We start from the raw sequence: 17,115 nt of genomic DNA on the forward strand, positions 1-17,115 counted from the left end.
TTCTTGATGATAGTGATGAAAGAATCAAGGATTGGGTTTACCATCCATCAATCCAGCTTCATAGCTCAATCAACAGATTGCGTCAATTCTGGTAAGGCCACAGTAGTACTGAAAAGTCTATGATTTTGACTTCTAGCTTCCATCACTACTGCAGCTTGATAGTGAGTAGACATGTGGTTCATGAAGGATTTCTGCAGACTAAATATGGCATTAAGATTTAATGGTAGATCAGCAGATGGTGATCACTCTACAATCTGCTCTTCTGTCCAGCTCAGTCTGTATTTTGATCAGTATTTCAGGTACAAACAACATGACTCTGCTATTGCAGTTTAGAAGCTAAAACACATTTCCAGCCAAATGCTAAAGATGAAACAATGTATGCAAGCACCAGTTTTCAGAAATGTCTCTTGACTTTGAAAATTGGAAGCTTTAATTTGAAAACTGCATTTTTTTTTAGTTCCAGAAACATACTGCAATATAAGAGATAAAGCATGCGTTCCCGGATGATTTGCCCACACTAACATGCATAAATCTAATTTACTGTAAGCATACATCTCTATAGGATGTGGGACTCCCTGATCATTAATATAATAGATGGATTAGTCAGCCTTTGCTCCAGTGACTTATTATTGGAGTTAGTTATGAGAAGTGCATTACTTTTCATAGCCAAAATGGCTGTAATGATATTTTTTTCTTTACGTGTGAACACATATTTTAATACAAGCAGATGTTATAACCCTGCTTTATGGCTATCTCAAGACCATTAGCTCCATAAGCTCAAAAATGAGAACTGCACCCAAGACCAGTGGTGCAATGAAGGGAAAGAAGATTGCAATTGCCTAAATTCAAATGAAAATAATTAACAATAATTATAACCCTGACTTTAAAGGAATAAACATTAACAGAAAATTTGTTTGGACTGACTAGGCTTGGTGATATCCCTTGAATGTGCTTTTGAGTCTCAAATTATAACAGTCAGAAAGGGCTTCATGTATAAAGGCTTATATAGTAAAAAGGTAGAAAGCAAGGCAATGGGTTTTTTGGTTCACTTTTTGAGTAGAAGATGAAAGCGTATCTAAAACCTAAGTCTACAGTATTTACACTTGAATAGAGTGGTGGAGTTTAAGAGTAGGGATGATTGAACTTTTGAAAGGTTCGGTTCGACCAGAACACCCGAATTTCCCGAAAGTTCGGTTCAGATTCCAGAACCCCATTGAAATCAATGGGACCCGAACTTTGGGAATCAAAAAACACAATTTTGAAACCCTAAAACCTAATAAATGCCCCTAAAAAGTGCCCAGGGTTCTGGGTCATGCCCCAGGGACTATGAATCAGGCAAAAAAAAAGTTCTTAAAAATTGTTGTTTTTGATAGAGAGCCAATTATTGAAAAGATTATTGAAAAAAAAAAATTAGATTTCTTTGGATTTAGTGCCTGGGGGGGTCTAAAAAGTGTACCTGTGAAGTTTTAGCTCTGTAGCATGTCCAGAACCAGAAAAAAATTATTATTTTTCTTAGAATTTCAGTAGTGCAGGGATGGTGTTACCCTCCTTTCATAAAGTGCAAATGAATGCACTACATAAACAAAGACTTTTGAAGGACTCTGTTCTTGCTTAGTTGGATGTTTTGGATTATTTATGCAATTTATGCACTTTATTTATTTGCACTTTATGAAAGGAGGGTAACACCATCCCTGCGCTACTGAAATTCAAAGAAAGATAATCTGTTTTTTTTATGATGAATTTTAATTTATGTATAGTTGTCACTGAGGCTTTATCAGAGTCAGGTCACCCTAAACTACAGTCACCCTGACATGGCAGAGTGGGGTCACCTTGGCATGGCAGAGTCAGGTCACTCTAAACTACAGTCACCCTGACATGGCAGAGTGGGGTCACCATGTGCTTTCTGTATAGGGGTGAGGTATTTTGCACAATAGCTGACTAGCAAGCACGTATACCTGCTGTAGATATATCAGCAGTGCAACGTGCTCACTAGACGGAACCCTGACACTTAAAAGTATCCCTACAAAAACTAGATTATTGAACTATAGTGGTATATAGAACCCTAACTACACTGCATATCCCTTTCCTCACACTAAAAGAACAGCTCCATACAGCAGAAGATAATTGCAAAATGACACTGGAGCTTTACAAGCAGCAGGAGAAACACAAATGCTTCCACTCTCTTCAAAAGCCTCTGTATTACAGTACTAGAGGTTAGGCGGGGCTATGTTATATACTGGGGGGCGTATTCACTCATGATTGGCCTCTGGACCCCGTAGTCACTCCAATCACGTTCCTAGCAGAAGACTCCTGCCCCCTCATTGGCTTATAGTGACGTTTCTGGGCCAATCACGGGCTTTTAAAGCCCAGTTCCTGTCCCATTGCATTTTGGACAGTTCTGGTGACCGAATTCCGAACTTTTACTGCAAAAAGTTCGGAATTTGGCTGAATTTCGAACACCCAATGTTCGGGTCGAACCGATGGTCGACACGAACCGTTCGATCATCCCTATTTAAGAGCCCCTGTAAAGTTTTTATTGCTGCCTGCACTTTCTGTCTGTCTTGGTGACCATTGTCATTGAAAATGAAAGTGAGGGGAAAGTGTATGTTAAATCAAAGACTTTATTTTTTAGTTTTGAATAGAGTGGGGAAGAGTTAGACCTCCTTTTTGGTTTTCACCAATATCTAGAGCTCAGTTAAAAAAATCTCAACTTACTTCCTGTTCTGTTGACAATGGTTTCACCAGACTGGAAGTGAGAGAACATCGGCAACAGGGCTACAAACAGAAATAAAAATCTCAATAGGAGTTCTAGCTTTCCTCTATTGTAATAATAATTAAAAAAAAGTTATTTCTTTTGGAAAATTCCTTTCACTTTTTGTCTGATATAATGTTGGCAGCAGGACAGGAAGTAGGAGGATATGCAAAATGTCTCTAATGAATCCCCTAAATAGCAGTCAAAACTAGACTGGGTGTTCTAATCCTTCCTCTTTCTATCCAAAATATGAATAAAAGTTTTGGCTAGACAGAAACTTTAAGTGCAAGCAACTGGATCTGTTCAGCTTTTCCTTCTCACTGAATATATGACTCTCTGGGATTCACTACCTGTAAAAAGTCCTATGGTCTTCCTGGTTTAGTGTGGGTTTCTTGCTAGCTCTCCAATTTCCTCCCCACAAACCAGAAATATAGTGGGCATTCAATGGCAAGCTACAGAATGATATTAACAATTTAATATGCTTTATCTAATGGATATGACTATGTACATAATGATCTGATGAAATGATTCCTTACAGGATAGGACAATATGATCAAATCTATGATTTTTTTTTAAACCACACATACTAGGTTAGATTTTTAGCAAAATTGATCAGGCAGGCATCTCAACAATATAAAAAATGATAAATAAAAGAAAAAAATCTGTCAAACAAAACAACCAAAAATACTGTTGTCGATCCAGGGACCATATCACCCCACTTTTTTCCTCCCTCCTGTACATACGAAACTTGGTTTGAAAACACAACAATTGAGTACTGTCCGTGATACTTTTTTTCTGCACTAGAATTCAATCTTTCTAGAGAAGGTTTTAGTCTTATTCCCTTCCTCTAAGGTCTAAGCAGTACTGTATTGCTTGGACCTTAGAAGAAGGGGGCACACCCCGAAAGCTTGTCCTGAAGGTCTATGCAGTACAGTACTGCTTGGATCTTAGAAGAAAGAGGGACACGCTGAAAGCTTGTCCAAGCTGTAGACTACTACTTGTATCTTAGAAGAAGGGGGAATACTATGAAAGCTTGCCTTGAAAAATTAAATGTTAGTGCAAACAAAAAAATATCATGGATAATACTCAATTGTTTTTGTTGTAAGTGAACTCATATGGCTACAATCACCTCAAGAATGTTGGTTTGAAAAGAAACCCAACTAACTGGTCTCTCCCGTTCATTTTCTAAAAATGGCTTGGCTGCTATGGGCAAAAAAACTGTTTCTCCTTCATACACATTCCCATTCAAGAAGCACCTTTTAGCCATTAATTAATAAGCTCTACACATAAGCATTGCTTTATACATTCCCTCAGAGAAGAGCGGTACTGTGTTCCCCCATGTGATGATGTGATGATGTGAGCATCCTTACTTCTCCCGCAGTAATGTGTACTGAGGCTGGCGTAGGCAGTGTTTACTCAGGTTAATCAGACGGCGCATTTGCCTCTGAGACTTTGACAATAATTGTTTGAAGCCCGCTCTCAGTTGCTCATAGCGCCGCGGCAGGTGGAGGTCTGCGTTCCAGATCCTTGAAATTGTTGTGACGTTGAGGAATCGGTCTGTAGGCAAATTCTTCATAAATGTCCGGAACTCCGCTGTAAAGAAAACATTGATTTGTTATAACAGAGGGAGTTTTCAACAGTTCCATTCATTTCATTTTCAGGATTTGAGGTGTATCTTTGTGTAACTGAAAGACTCACTACACACAGACAAGATCACATCACTTAGAAAATATTGCATTATGGACACTAGATGAAGCTAACAATCATAGTAAATAAGTATTTGTTTTCTATGATCATCAGCTCTATCTAATGCCCATAATGCAGTATTTTCCCGCTATTCTTTAGACTGAAAAACATCCAACCTGGAGAACATCCTTCTAACATTCGGTTTTGCCAGAATTACCAAATGAATGCACATCCAGTTTTGAAGGACAAACAGCTCTGCAAATTTCTTTATAAATACACCCTTTTGCTTTGACCTAGGTACTGCCATTTCTAGCCATCACTTTTAAAGGACTCCTGTGGGCTGCCACTGATGACCTAGCTTTCTAAATGCTAGTTCCCTAGCTGTCTCTGCCTTTTATACAAGTCATATTGATATTTATCTCAGGAAAGGTTTCGTTTCGACCCCATTCAGACCATAGAATTTTAAAATTGTATGAAGCATTTTGGACTTATTTGAATATATTTCAGTGCATTTTAATGTGTGATACCGGTTTTTATGCATATGTGTTTTACTGTTGAAGCTGTTGAAAGATGGTTCCACTATCCCTTTTGAGTTATTTTACTTTAGCATTGTATTATATAAATACAAAGGTGAGAAAAGTAAGTATCCCTAATCTAGTACAAGAACTGAAATTCCAAAGCAGCATACATGGGGACCCTCTGTAATTGTCCCAAAGACTCCATGTAATCAACAAGATTATTTAAAAAAAAAATTGTTGGGGAAAATTGCTAAGCCCAGTATTCATATACAGTTTTGCCAGTTATTCTTAGCTATACAGTACAGAAGTAACTAACTTCTTCTAATATCATATTGCAGTGACATAATCACTCCGATCGTTAGTCCACCAGAAGTTACCTCTGACCTGGATGCCAACTGGTTGCCTGTACCATACCTCCCAAGTTTTTGAGACCTCATACTAGCCTTTGAAATTTATAGATCCAGCAATTTAGAAATTAGATGAAAAGTTTTGCACCGAAAAACACTTTTTGAAAGATAAATAGTGTATTTTATATACAATTATATAGATCAGACAAATGAGAGACAAATGAGAAGGAAAGAGGGACAGATGGACTTTTTTTTCCAATTCAGGGACAGTTGAGAGCTATGCTGTAGTAGTAGTGGAGTCAATGTCATTACTCCAGTCACTCACTGCTCAAATTGGAGAACTGGCACTGTAGAGATAAGGGTTGTACTTTTCTTCCTCCAGCTACAGTAACCATAGAAGTGAGTAATGGTGAACAATCGTGACTGGGTTCAGTTTGTGAACAGTTTTGTGAATCTTGCAAATATTGTTTAGTTCACAGCAAACCTCATTAAAATAGACAGGGGGCAAATCGTATTATTTAATTCTGGCCATTTGTAGAGCTAATAAGCAAGCTATTGTCAAATAAAAGACAACAAAAGCCGAGCTCTGCCATAGGGACATGTACCAATGCCAAAATTTAATCAAGGAATAAAAAAAAAGTAACCCCCGAATATCTACAAAGCAGTAAAGGTGACTTTCACCCAACATTCCCTGCTGGTTAATCCTTCAAAATTTTTAGTGAATATTAGCTTATAAATATTGTTCATATCTGTCCCTATACAGAACTGTCAACTCTTGATAGTGGCTTGTTTTCGCATGTGACATCCCATGCTGCCACTCTGAAAAGCACTCCACCACAGACAGGCGATGAGGAGGCAAAAAATGTTTCTTCCTCACCACCTGTTTTAACCCTAAAAAGGCTGAACCATCATGCATCAGCCATGGTTGCAGGGCAATTGTGGCATGACTCTATACTCTTAAATAGCTGGTTTTAGCGACTGACCCCCTGCCAAATGTTACATGTTAATTATTTTTTGCTGTGGCAGTAAAGCAAGCCATTGCAGTCGCTGCATGCCCTTCTTTAGATTGGCGCTCAGGACTCGGAAAAAAACACAGCCCTCTTGCTTTTAATTGCCCCCCTGGCATCTGTGTGAAAGAGCTTGATAGCTCCAACACACACTGAAAATATGGCTGCTAGGAACCCACCCTTTTATAGCAAGGGGTCTAAGTTATTTATTCCCTAAAACTAGTTGCTCTTGTGACTCGGGAGCTGACTAGGGTAAAGACTATGCATTGCATGACAGGTTATTCCTTACTTCTGGCAGCAAACCTGCAAAAAAAGTTTGGCAAAAGCTCACAATTCCCAAACTTTGGAAATCCCAAGGATTGGCACAAACCCATGCTCCTGAACCACATCCCTACTAGTAGTGAGATGCTTGAGACATAAAAAGCAGAAGGCTGACCCAGCTCACCAGAATCCAGCTGCAAATGCAAGCTGACCCTTTAAACTAAAAGGAATGAAATGTGTTTTTATTGGTTATTCCCTAGTCCTGGAGTGCTATATTGTACTGTTTTATTATTTTTTTTAAAGTAGTTGTCTCTCCATAGCAGCACAGCAACAGATATTGTGCTACTTTAATATCCATGAGAACTGAGACTACAAATTCACCAGAGGCACTATTACATGCATAATTAGGTACTTTAGCACCAGAAAACTGTAGGCACAGATAGAAGATGGTATAATTATCTAAAGAAATCCAGACTAAGACTAAAAGGACAACATAACTCCAAAAAACAAATCAATGAAGTCTATTGGCTCTGAGCATGTTTTTTTTTTTTTTTTTTGGTGCAGTCAACATTGATCTGAAACAATGACCTATACTGGTAGAATGCACTCACCTAAAGCAGAAATCCATTTTGGATTTCTTTTTACTTATCTTTGCCACAGAGGGAGTCCTGTGCATTACAGCTCCATGCTTTGCATGCAGGGCACCTTTGTGTACTCTCCCCTGGCAGTATATTGCCAATTGCCCTGCCTCCATGTAATGGAGATGAAAATATAGGGACATGTAAGTACAAGTACATATTAGGAAAGCATCCTGAAAAAACATATGAAAAACATGGCTCCCTACAAAAATACAGTGGAGGAGGGACGGAGCCACCCAGGGACAGGTAAGGTATTTTGCAGTATTGCCAGGTGAAAACAAAGCTAAAGAATCTTGAAAAAAGAAAATGAATTCAGCCACCACACTAAGGACTAGTAAGCGCCACTACATTACATATTTAGTTTTGAGTATAAATATAGTTTAAAAGTGCACAATATCCAGAGTGAAATGATTACTTTGATGTCTGAAGTTTTAATTTATATCAACCCCTGGCATTACACAAGAAGGATTAGACCCTCTGTCAAATTAGTATTGCTATATTTATTTCCACTGGAAAGATCTCCCCCTCTACTTGCACTGGTGATAAGTTAGGGGAAATTCTAACTTTTTATAGCTGTCCCCCTAAAGCAAGGAAAGTAGGGCAACATCTTACAATGGGGATATCTGTTTAATCGTGGGAGACTTCCCCTAACTTTCAGTGGGGTTTCTGTGACAAGAAATTAAAGGAACATTTCTATAATGGTACATAGACTGCAAACAAATAAAAAAAGAAACATCTTATGAAAAAAAATAAAATAAATATATATATATATTATATATATATATATATATATATATATATATATATATATATATATATATATATATATATATATTGTATATATATATTGTATAAACACACACATCTAGGGCCCAACCCAACCTAAAATAAACAAAAATGTTCTACAAAAGTCTAAAATGTGAAAGGGCCTGAGCATACTCGATATAATGTACAATTATATATCACGCCCTTAATAGGCTTTCCTAGATGTTGTGGGTCTTATTCGGATCTCATTATCTTCTCTCCTTTGGGCCCCACCATCTTTGCACCCTAAACCACTTAACCCAATTCTAACACATACCTTGTCAGTTTGGGATTTATTTTTAGGTTAAATATTCAACTAATTTGATTTCAACACATCTTCCCTTACTCCAACTTTTTATTTGCCCTTTATTTCCCCCCATAGTATGGAAATTCAGTATGAATTTTGATGGTGGATCTTCCACAGACGCACTACGGTTTATTGACTGACTGTTGGATCTATACGTTTGTGCACATACAAGAATCCCACCAAGCTCCTACTAAAGAATTATTTTAATGAATACAAATTAGACACTTAGTGGAATTCTTGTTAAAGAAATATGATTTTTCTTTGACCATTACAGAATCACTTTGCAAAACAAATTCAATGTCTTAAGGCCTGTTATCCCTTATATCCTCTTTGATTTTGGGCAACGCTTCTGACCACACTCCACAGTACTGTACCAGTGTTAATTTCGTCGACTAAAACCGACTAAAACGTTTTCGTCTACTAAATTAACACAATTTTAGTCAACTAAAATACGACTAAAACTAAAACAATTCAGATGACTAAAATACGACTAAAACTAAAATGGCATTTTAGTCAAAAGACTATAACTAAAACGAAATCGAAATTTGCTGCCAAAACTAACACCGGTGCATGCTCAAAGCTTAATACCATAAATAATAACATATTCGATTTTTCACTCCAGGACCAGCAGTAGTATATAATGAGTTTGGAAATTGTAGAGAAATGCTTAAATAATGCATTACAAATTACAATTGAACTACACCCATTCTATTATAGATGACTAATATGAGTTTTAGTCGACTAAAATGTAGGACGTTTTAGTCGACTAAAATGTACTGGAGTTTTAGTCGACTAAATACGACTAAAACTAAAACACTTGCAGAAGACTAAAATGGGACTAAAACTAAAATGCCATTTATTCCTAAGACTAAGACTAAAACTAAATTGAAATTTTCTGCCAAAATTAACACTGTACTGTACCCGCTGGGAGCAAGACTTAAATCTATTTCTCCAGAAGAATGGCCAAAATTCTGGCTAACAATGTTCAAAAGCTTCAAATGCATTGGAAAACTTGCATGAAGTGCTTTGCTCTAGCCACTGGTACTTCACCCAGGTGAGGATAGTCAAATGCATTCTATCCTATCTGGCTTCTTGCTTCAGGGTGTGTCAAGAAGGTGATATGCTTCATATATGGTGGACTTGACCAAAAATACACCATCTGTGGATAAGGGTCTATACCAGTGTTTCTCAACTCCGGTCCTCAGGGCACACTAACAGGCCAGATTTTAAGTATTACCTTGGGGAGAGGCAGACTAGAATACTGCAATCACTGAGCAGCACATTATATCACCTGTGATGTATTTCAGTTTTCTTGCAAACCTGGCCTGTTAGTGTGCCCTGAGGACCGGAGTTGAGAAACCCTGGTCTATACCATGGGTGTCCAACCTTTTGGCTTCTCTGGGCCACATCGAGTGTACAGAAATTCTCTCGGGCCGAATATAAAATATATACTATTAGTTAAGGTATATAAGTAATAAAACGCAGCCAGGCCTTTCCCATGCTGCCGCCCCCCCCCCCCCCCCCAGCACTAATTTAACACAACTAGTGGATGATCCCCTCAGAGGCTGCCTCTGTGGTCATGCCCCTGACTCGACTTCCTTTCTCCCCAGCAAAAATAAATAAATTGTCAGGGGGCAGTGGGCAGCATTGCCTGCGGTTCTGGGCCGCAGGTTGGACATGCCTGGTCTATACTATGAATACTGGCAATCAACTGTATTACTGCAAATTAACAATAACAAAGACCCACGCAAAGCTCTTCTTAATAAACCAATAACTGCTGTCCCTTGGTGAGACCGTATCCTCACGATGCATATTTTATAGCCACTAAACAAACAGATGTCCATGCATGGACAACTCCTTCTCTTAGCTTTGAAGAAGTCAAGTTTCGAATACAGGGTACATTCGCTAGTGAGAAATAAATTGCGATATTCATGATAAATTTGTTTTATTATGGCAACCCCAGCTTGGTTACTCTCCTCTCTTTCACCACACTTTATGTTTATTACTGCTTTGACCTATCTCCTCTCATCCAATTCCCCCAACTCTGGTAAGGGGCCTCTGTCCATTACTTCCCTTTTTCCTCACCATCTTCTGCCCTTCTTTTCTTCCTTTCTTTCTGCCTTTCCCTATTCACTTCCCCAATTTACTTTATAATTGAGAATATAAGCAGGACTCATCTCCTAAACTGCTGAGGAAGGGAATTCTACTCCCTCCTCTCTTTTCCTCTTATCAGCCATTATCATACATGCAGCATATATAGCCACACAGGACAACACTATTCGGTTAGAGATGTTGTTATTAATATGGGCTCATTTAATGTATGCCTCTGATTGTTATGTGATATAATACCATTTCTTGAAAGGACTTGCATTCCATATTACAATCACAATTACTTTTCATCAATATAATTGCAGCCATATAACCCCTGTGGGATCTTACTCTCTATTATCCAAGTGATCAGTATACTGATCATTCCATATTTTGTGTTCAGCATGTACAGTATGTAACCATACTTTTTTCTTCACCTATATATAATAAACTTCTTGATACCACAAAAATATGCAGAGAATTCTGTTTTTTTTTTTTTTTTTTTTTTCTTAAAAACCCCAGGAGTTTCTTAGCAATGTCCTAGCAACAAGGCAAGATGGGATAATGCCATCTCAGGAAGTATTTCAGTGTGGCTCTGGGAGGTATGTAAATGACTCAAATCTATAGCAAGGGCATTATTAAAAATGTTTGGGGAGCAGCTGGCTCAGGCTCTCAGCAGAGCACTTAGATCTCTAGCCAGCTGTCAATTAAGGCTCTGGGTGGATCCTAACAATATGGTTGGGATCCTTCCAGAGCTCGGAGCGGCTCTGTGACGTCAGCCAAGACTGGGCTTTAGCCCACTGTCAGCTGATTCTGGGTCACAGGAGTGCACTCCTATGACCCAGAAGAGAAGTGTGGCAAAAAAAGCTTTGGCTATACTTCCCTTTTAAACTTTGGTCAAAATGGCATAGTTTGTTTTCTATTTACAGCTGCCCCTTACCTGCATAGGTCATTTTTTGAAAAAGTAAACTCTTATAAGTTTATCTCAAGGTAAAACCTTTTTTTTTAGTTTTGGATAGTGTGGGGAAGAGTAAGACCCCATGGCAAGTTTTGCTGCTTTCTGTGTCCCCATTTAGGAGATTCATCCCTCTATTTATACTAGTTCCAATAATCACAGAGAAAGCAAGTGAGGGGGAAGTCCAACATTTTAGAGCTGTCCCAATAACAAGAGGTAAAGGGAAATCCAGTTGGGACACGTGTGTAAGAAGGGAAAATCCCTCACTTCCTGATGTGCCACTGGCATAGGAAGTGAGGGGAAATTTCCTCAATGGTACACAGACAACAAAAAGTAAACTATAATGATTTAGGGTCACTTGTATTTAATATTTTTCTTAAAGTAGAACTATAGGCAAAACTTATTTTTCACTTTGAGTAGAGTAAGGGAGGGTTATATCATTTTTTTAAGCCATCTGTGTCCCATTGCAGAGATTTCCCTTCACTTCCTGTCCCATAGGCAAACAGAAAGTGGGAGAAAATCCCTGAAAATTTAGGGAATTTCTTGGGGACCTCATTGGAAGATTTCTCCTCTATTATTTTCCTGGGGATAAGCCAAAATTTGGGATTTTCTTTTACTTTCACTTTCAATAATAATGGGTAAACAGAACAAATAGCGAGGGTGAATCTCCCCATTGGGGGCACAGACCGCAATAAAAGCTGACAAGGGTTCTAACCCTTCTCCACTCTATCCAAAAAAAGTTTTGCCTTTAGTTATACTTCAAGTTCTTTTAACTGATATTTCATCATTTTTTTAACTACTTTTATAAAATCTTTGTTCTACAGAAGGTCCTATTTTCAGCCAGGGAAGCTGCCACCTTGACCTCTGTTTGATCTTCAGTTGCCATGGTGCTGCGCATGTGATCCGGTATGGCACCAGCCATTTGATGGCTTGACAATTTGGTAGAGGGCACAAGCAACTGTGCATTGAATGTAACTGTTTTGGGAAACAGTTAAATGAATGGGTTTAGTTCCACCCTAAGTTTGCTGGAGTGTTCAAACCTTGAAAACAAAAGGCAGGTGACCCAATAGGGCTGCCTGCACCATATATGCAACCAGGGTTTTTTTTCAATGGCAAAGCGGGGGAACGCAGTTCCGGAAACTCCATTGTATGTAATAGCAAAGGGGTGCTGGGGTGTGCTGCAAGTTTTTGGTGTTGGCTGCTGGAGAATCTATTGTAGCTGGAGAGGATCTATTATTGTGGGGGGGTGCTCTTGCTGGGGAGGTCTATTGTTGATGGTGGGGGAATTATTGTTGTTGAGGGAGGGTCCTATGTTGCTGGGGGGGGGTCAGTTGTTGCTGGGAGGGATCTAGTGTTGAGATTGGGGTCTATCACACTGGCTGCGGTGAGATCTGTTTTGCTGCCAGGAGTCTATTGTAGCTGGAAAAGTACTGGTATTTTGTTGTTGGTGGTCCATGGTTGCTGGGGGGGGGGGGTCTTTTGATGCTGGGGGGGGTCTATTGTGGCTGGCTTCAGGGGATCTATTGTACTGCTTTTCTTGTTATCGTTAACAAATTCCATACAAATGACTTAGTACCACAAGCTGTTACTTGGTTCTGTATTCTCTAAAAGGGCCAGTACTGGGAGGTGGGTATGGGCTGGAACAAAGGATCGGTGCTCAGAGGTGGGTAGGGGGAGGAGACAAGGGATGACTCAGAAAGGGGAATTGCTGAGTTTATTGTTGTTGGGGGAGGGTTGCTGGGGGGTCAGTTGTTGCTGGGAGGGATCTAGTATTGAGATTGGGATCTATTATGCTGGCTGTGGTGAGATCTGTTTTGCTGCCAGGAGTCTATTGTAGCTGGGAAAGTATTTTGTTGTTGGTGGTCCAAGGTTGCTGGGGGGGGGGGGGGGATCTTTTGATGCTGGGGGGGGTCTATTGTGGCTGGCTTCAGGGGATCTATTGTACTGCTTTTCTTGTTATCGTTAACAAATTCCATACAAATGACTTAGTACCACAAGCTGTTACTTGGTTCTGTATTCTCTAAAAGGGCCAGTACTGGGAGGTGGGTATGGGCTGGAACAAAGGATCAGTGCTCAGAGGTGGGTAGGGGGAGGAGACAAGGGATGACTCAGAAAGGGGAATTGCTGAGTTTATTGTTGTTGGGGGAGGGTTGCTGGGGGGTCAGTTGTTGCTGGGAGGGATCTAGTATTGAGATTGGGGTCTATTATACTGGCTGTGGTGAGATCTGTTTTGCTGCCAGGAGTCTATTGTAGCTGGGAAAGTATTTTGTTGTTGGTGGTCCATGGTTGCTGGGGGGGGATCTTTTGATGCTGGGGGGTCTATTGTGGCTGGCTTCAGGGGATCTATTTTACTGCTTTTCTTGTTATTGTAAACAAATTCCATACAAATGACTTAGTAGTACCACAAATGTTACTTGGTTCTGTATTCTCTAAAAGGGCCAGTACTGGGAGGTGAGTATGGGTTGAACAAAGGATCAGTGCTCAGAGGAGGGTAGGGGGCGGAGACAAGGGATGACTCAGAAAGTGGGAGTTGCTTTACCTATTCTCTGAGAAAAAAAAGCCCTGTATGCAACACATGCACTTCATTTGCTTTAGTTGTGAATTGTAAGATAACGTCAAACATGGCGTGAAAGTTGACTGAATAACTAATATTTAGAAGGTTTTATACAAGAGCTATGTCTATTTCCTTACAACACAAGAGTCCTATGCTGCTCTTGCGTTATTTTCTAATAAGGTCGAGGATATTTTTCTAGTAAAAAGGATAATCCTGGAGGGCGTCATGGTAAATTGTCCTCCCGCAATTACTTAAATAAGCTTTCCCCAGGATAGAGGCCAGTCACCTTCACCATCACATCGGGCAGGCGGAAAGCTATGCTAAGCATATAGTTTTAGCCACTTATAACATTTCATTGCTAGTGTCCCATGCAGCATCGACCCGTCTATTAGTCCGAAGCCTCTCTCAAACCGGAGATGTCAGCTGTCTCCTCAGCATCCCTACAATTTAAGTCACATCAGCATGCTGTTGTTGCCATGGTGACAACTTCCAGATTATTAACAGGACAGATGCTACGCGTAGAACCTGTCAGATGCTCTGGGCCCTTTTGCTGAGCAACAAGGAGCGCTGCAGGAGATAGGTTATCCCTAGAGAATCCCAACCATAACACAATTCCTGTGCAAAGGGAAACTAAGATATATATTTAAAATAGATTATGTTTGTCACAGACAGAGCTGATAAAGTTTCTGGAATGACAAATAAAATTCACTGTCTGGGAAGGAACTGGCTGGCTCGAGCAAACAGTGTGAGCTGCAAAACTGTTTCATACTTTACTGATAGGGTTAGCTTATGTTTTTTCTTATGCATTTAGATTTATCTATTGCAGCTTGTGATTTTCATACATGTTTTATATGGAAAGGTATAAACCTTTGTTTTAATCTTTTAACCTGTGTTTGAATTTCATATGTTTCTGTCATTATGTATTTTAAATTTAAGTTATTTTATGCTAGAAGCACAAATACCATTTAGGGTCCATGGCTTTAAAAAAATGCCAGTGCACTTGGCAAAAAAAAAGGCTAATTTTGAGCGTTTTTTTTTGGAGTAGAGTTTAGACGTGTTTTTTTTTCTGTCCGAAAACTACTCTCTGTAGCACTCCCCCATAGAGACTGCTGATTTAGATCCCCCACTCCTGCACAGCCAGGCACACCAAATTTTCAAAAGCACCCAGAGTCAGAGAACAGTCTGTGATTTTTTTATTTTTTTTATTTGAGAGTTTATAACTTAGATGACTTCAGCAAACTTCCAAGACATCTTCCTATATACATCTACAGTATATACAGCTTCCTTTACTTTCCTCCTCCACATTCGCTTGCTTTTTCCAGCTAAATCACTCGGATTGATCTAACAGGCTCCCAGTCAGATAAGCAATAGCCCATTACAGGCGGGAACTCGTAGCCCCTCTGTAGCACAGTTGCAGTGAAACAGCTTGTAACTTCTCCTCTGTGCCCACTGATTCCAGAATCCTCTCTTCAGGCACTGCTAACCCACCTGGCTGCAGCTGCCCCTTCTACTAGCCCTCCAGGCTAACTCTCCACACCAGTCCTCCAGACTGACTCTTCACCAGCCCAACCGGCTGACTCCAAGGAGATCTCTAGGGAAAGGCTAAAGACGTTAGCACACCGCTACCCTCAGGTAGACTGGCTACACGTGGCAGTCTCCCCCCTTTGTAAGTTCCCACAGTGTTGATCTACTCACTCTGTCCTATCTTGCTCCCTTGCTTCCAGGAAAGCCTCCTTCCCTTGTGTTTTTGGCAGGATCCTTCCATCACCCAAGCCCTGGCCCGAGGCCCGAGGCAGGACACCTCCCCTGCAGATTAGGGGATTTGCCTCAAGGGCCACTAACAGCTTCCTTAACACTGCATCTCCATTTTACACCCAATTGCACCTCCTGGTGTGGCTCATGTCTATTTGTGGAATGGTTTACCTCTGAGGATTGGCTGAGGCTCCATAAATATTCAAGGCAGCTCCTTCTAACCTCCACCCTCTCATTCTAAAAGATTCTCCAACCTTCTAGACAAGGGGGAAGCACCAGAGGGCTCCAGGATAAGTCATCTAGCCCTGAACCTTAGTAAACCCTGCAACAGATTCTATAACTCAGGTTTAGCCCTGAGTTAAACTGTAGTTTTCCTACTCTCATCTGTAGCACACACTCTCAAAACCATATAAAAGAAGGTTTTTTTTCTGCCTCTAAATGCAGGCAAAACGCTAAACCCCTCAGAAGCAGTGTTTTTTTAACTATGTGTGTATTGACCCTAAAGCAGTATTAAACCCATAAACAAAATAAAAATATATACCAGCAGCTTAATAAATTCTTAGATGTGGTGGCTGTAATAATTTCCTTCTTTAGATTTTTTTTCCCTAGACTATTTTCATCTGATGATTCAGCCAATAACACCCTTCCTGCCTTAGGATGTCTCCACTCTGGATGGAAAAGCAGTGGGGACACCTTTGGACAGCAGCACTGACAATCTGGGGAGAGGGTTGCGTTAGATGCACTAATAGATGAAGATGGACCTGACTAACAAATTAAATCAGAATCTAGCTAACACTTTTTGGGATAAAAGTTTTACATAAATGAAAACAAACAGACCAGTGTAAGCACCCCTGTCAGTGGTAAATGGTTTGTCTCAACCCTGCAACAGCCATTTTTGCTGGACAGATTGGTCTTCCAAAGGAAGTTCAAAATAACAGACTTACTGGCCAAATAACCAGGAAAAAAGGAAAATAAGGCATATAAAAGAAAACAAATGCAGGCACCACGAACTGGTAAGCTGAAATATATTACGTTTTTAGGCTCCTTCAGGTGGGCACTAAGTCCCACCCCGCATGCCGAGCCGATGTCTGCTGAATGTGCATCCATCTAAGAGCTGCATGTAGGCAGCCCATACAAGTGGATGCAAACGCAGCAGCTGCACAAACACAATCGCATGTAAAACTTTGACATGTGAGCTGGAGCTGGTGCGGTGATCTGAACGCAGACACGTTTGGATCCATGCACTTGCTCCAAACTGCATGTCAAATTTTGACGTGTGACTGTGTTCATGCAGCTGCTGCATCTATGGGCTGACTACCTGCAGCTTTGAGGTGGATGCACATGCAGCGGACAGCAGCTCAGCATTGAAGATGGGTCTCAGCACCTGCCTAAATGAGTCTCTAGAGGTGAATAGAGGTGCAGGAGCTACACACACCCATCCTGTCT

At 40.2% G+C, this 17,115-nt stretch overlaps 1 protein-coding gene across 1 annotated transcript in view; it reads right to left on the reverse strand.

The window, feature by feature from the left end:
* The window catches only part of BRINP2 (BMP/retinoic acid inducible neural specific 2), a 444,253-nt gene that overhangs the window by 48,258 nt on the left and 378,880 nt on the right, over window positions 1-17,115 (reverse strand). Inside the window, exon 6 of the mRNA XM_082264973.1 lies at window positions 4,123-4,345. Within this exon, the coding sequence (XP_082121099.1) occupies window positions 4,123-4,345 (223 nt within the window). The remainder of the gene's footprint in view (window positions 1-4,122; window positions 4,346-17,115) is intronic.

Source organism: Pelophylax lessonae (assembly GCF_965119305.1).
Source record: "Pelophylax lessonae genome assembly, chromosome: 8".
In the NCBI taxonomy this organism is placed as follows: domain Eukaryota; kingdom Metazoa; phylum Chordata; class Amphibia; order Anura; family Ranidae; genus Pelophylax; species Pelophylax lessonae.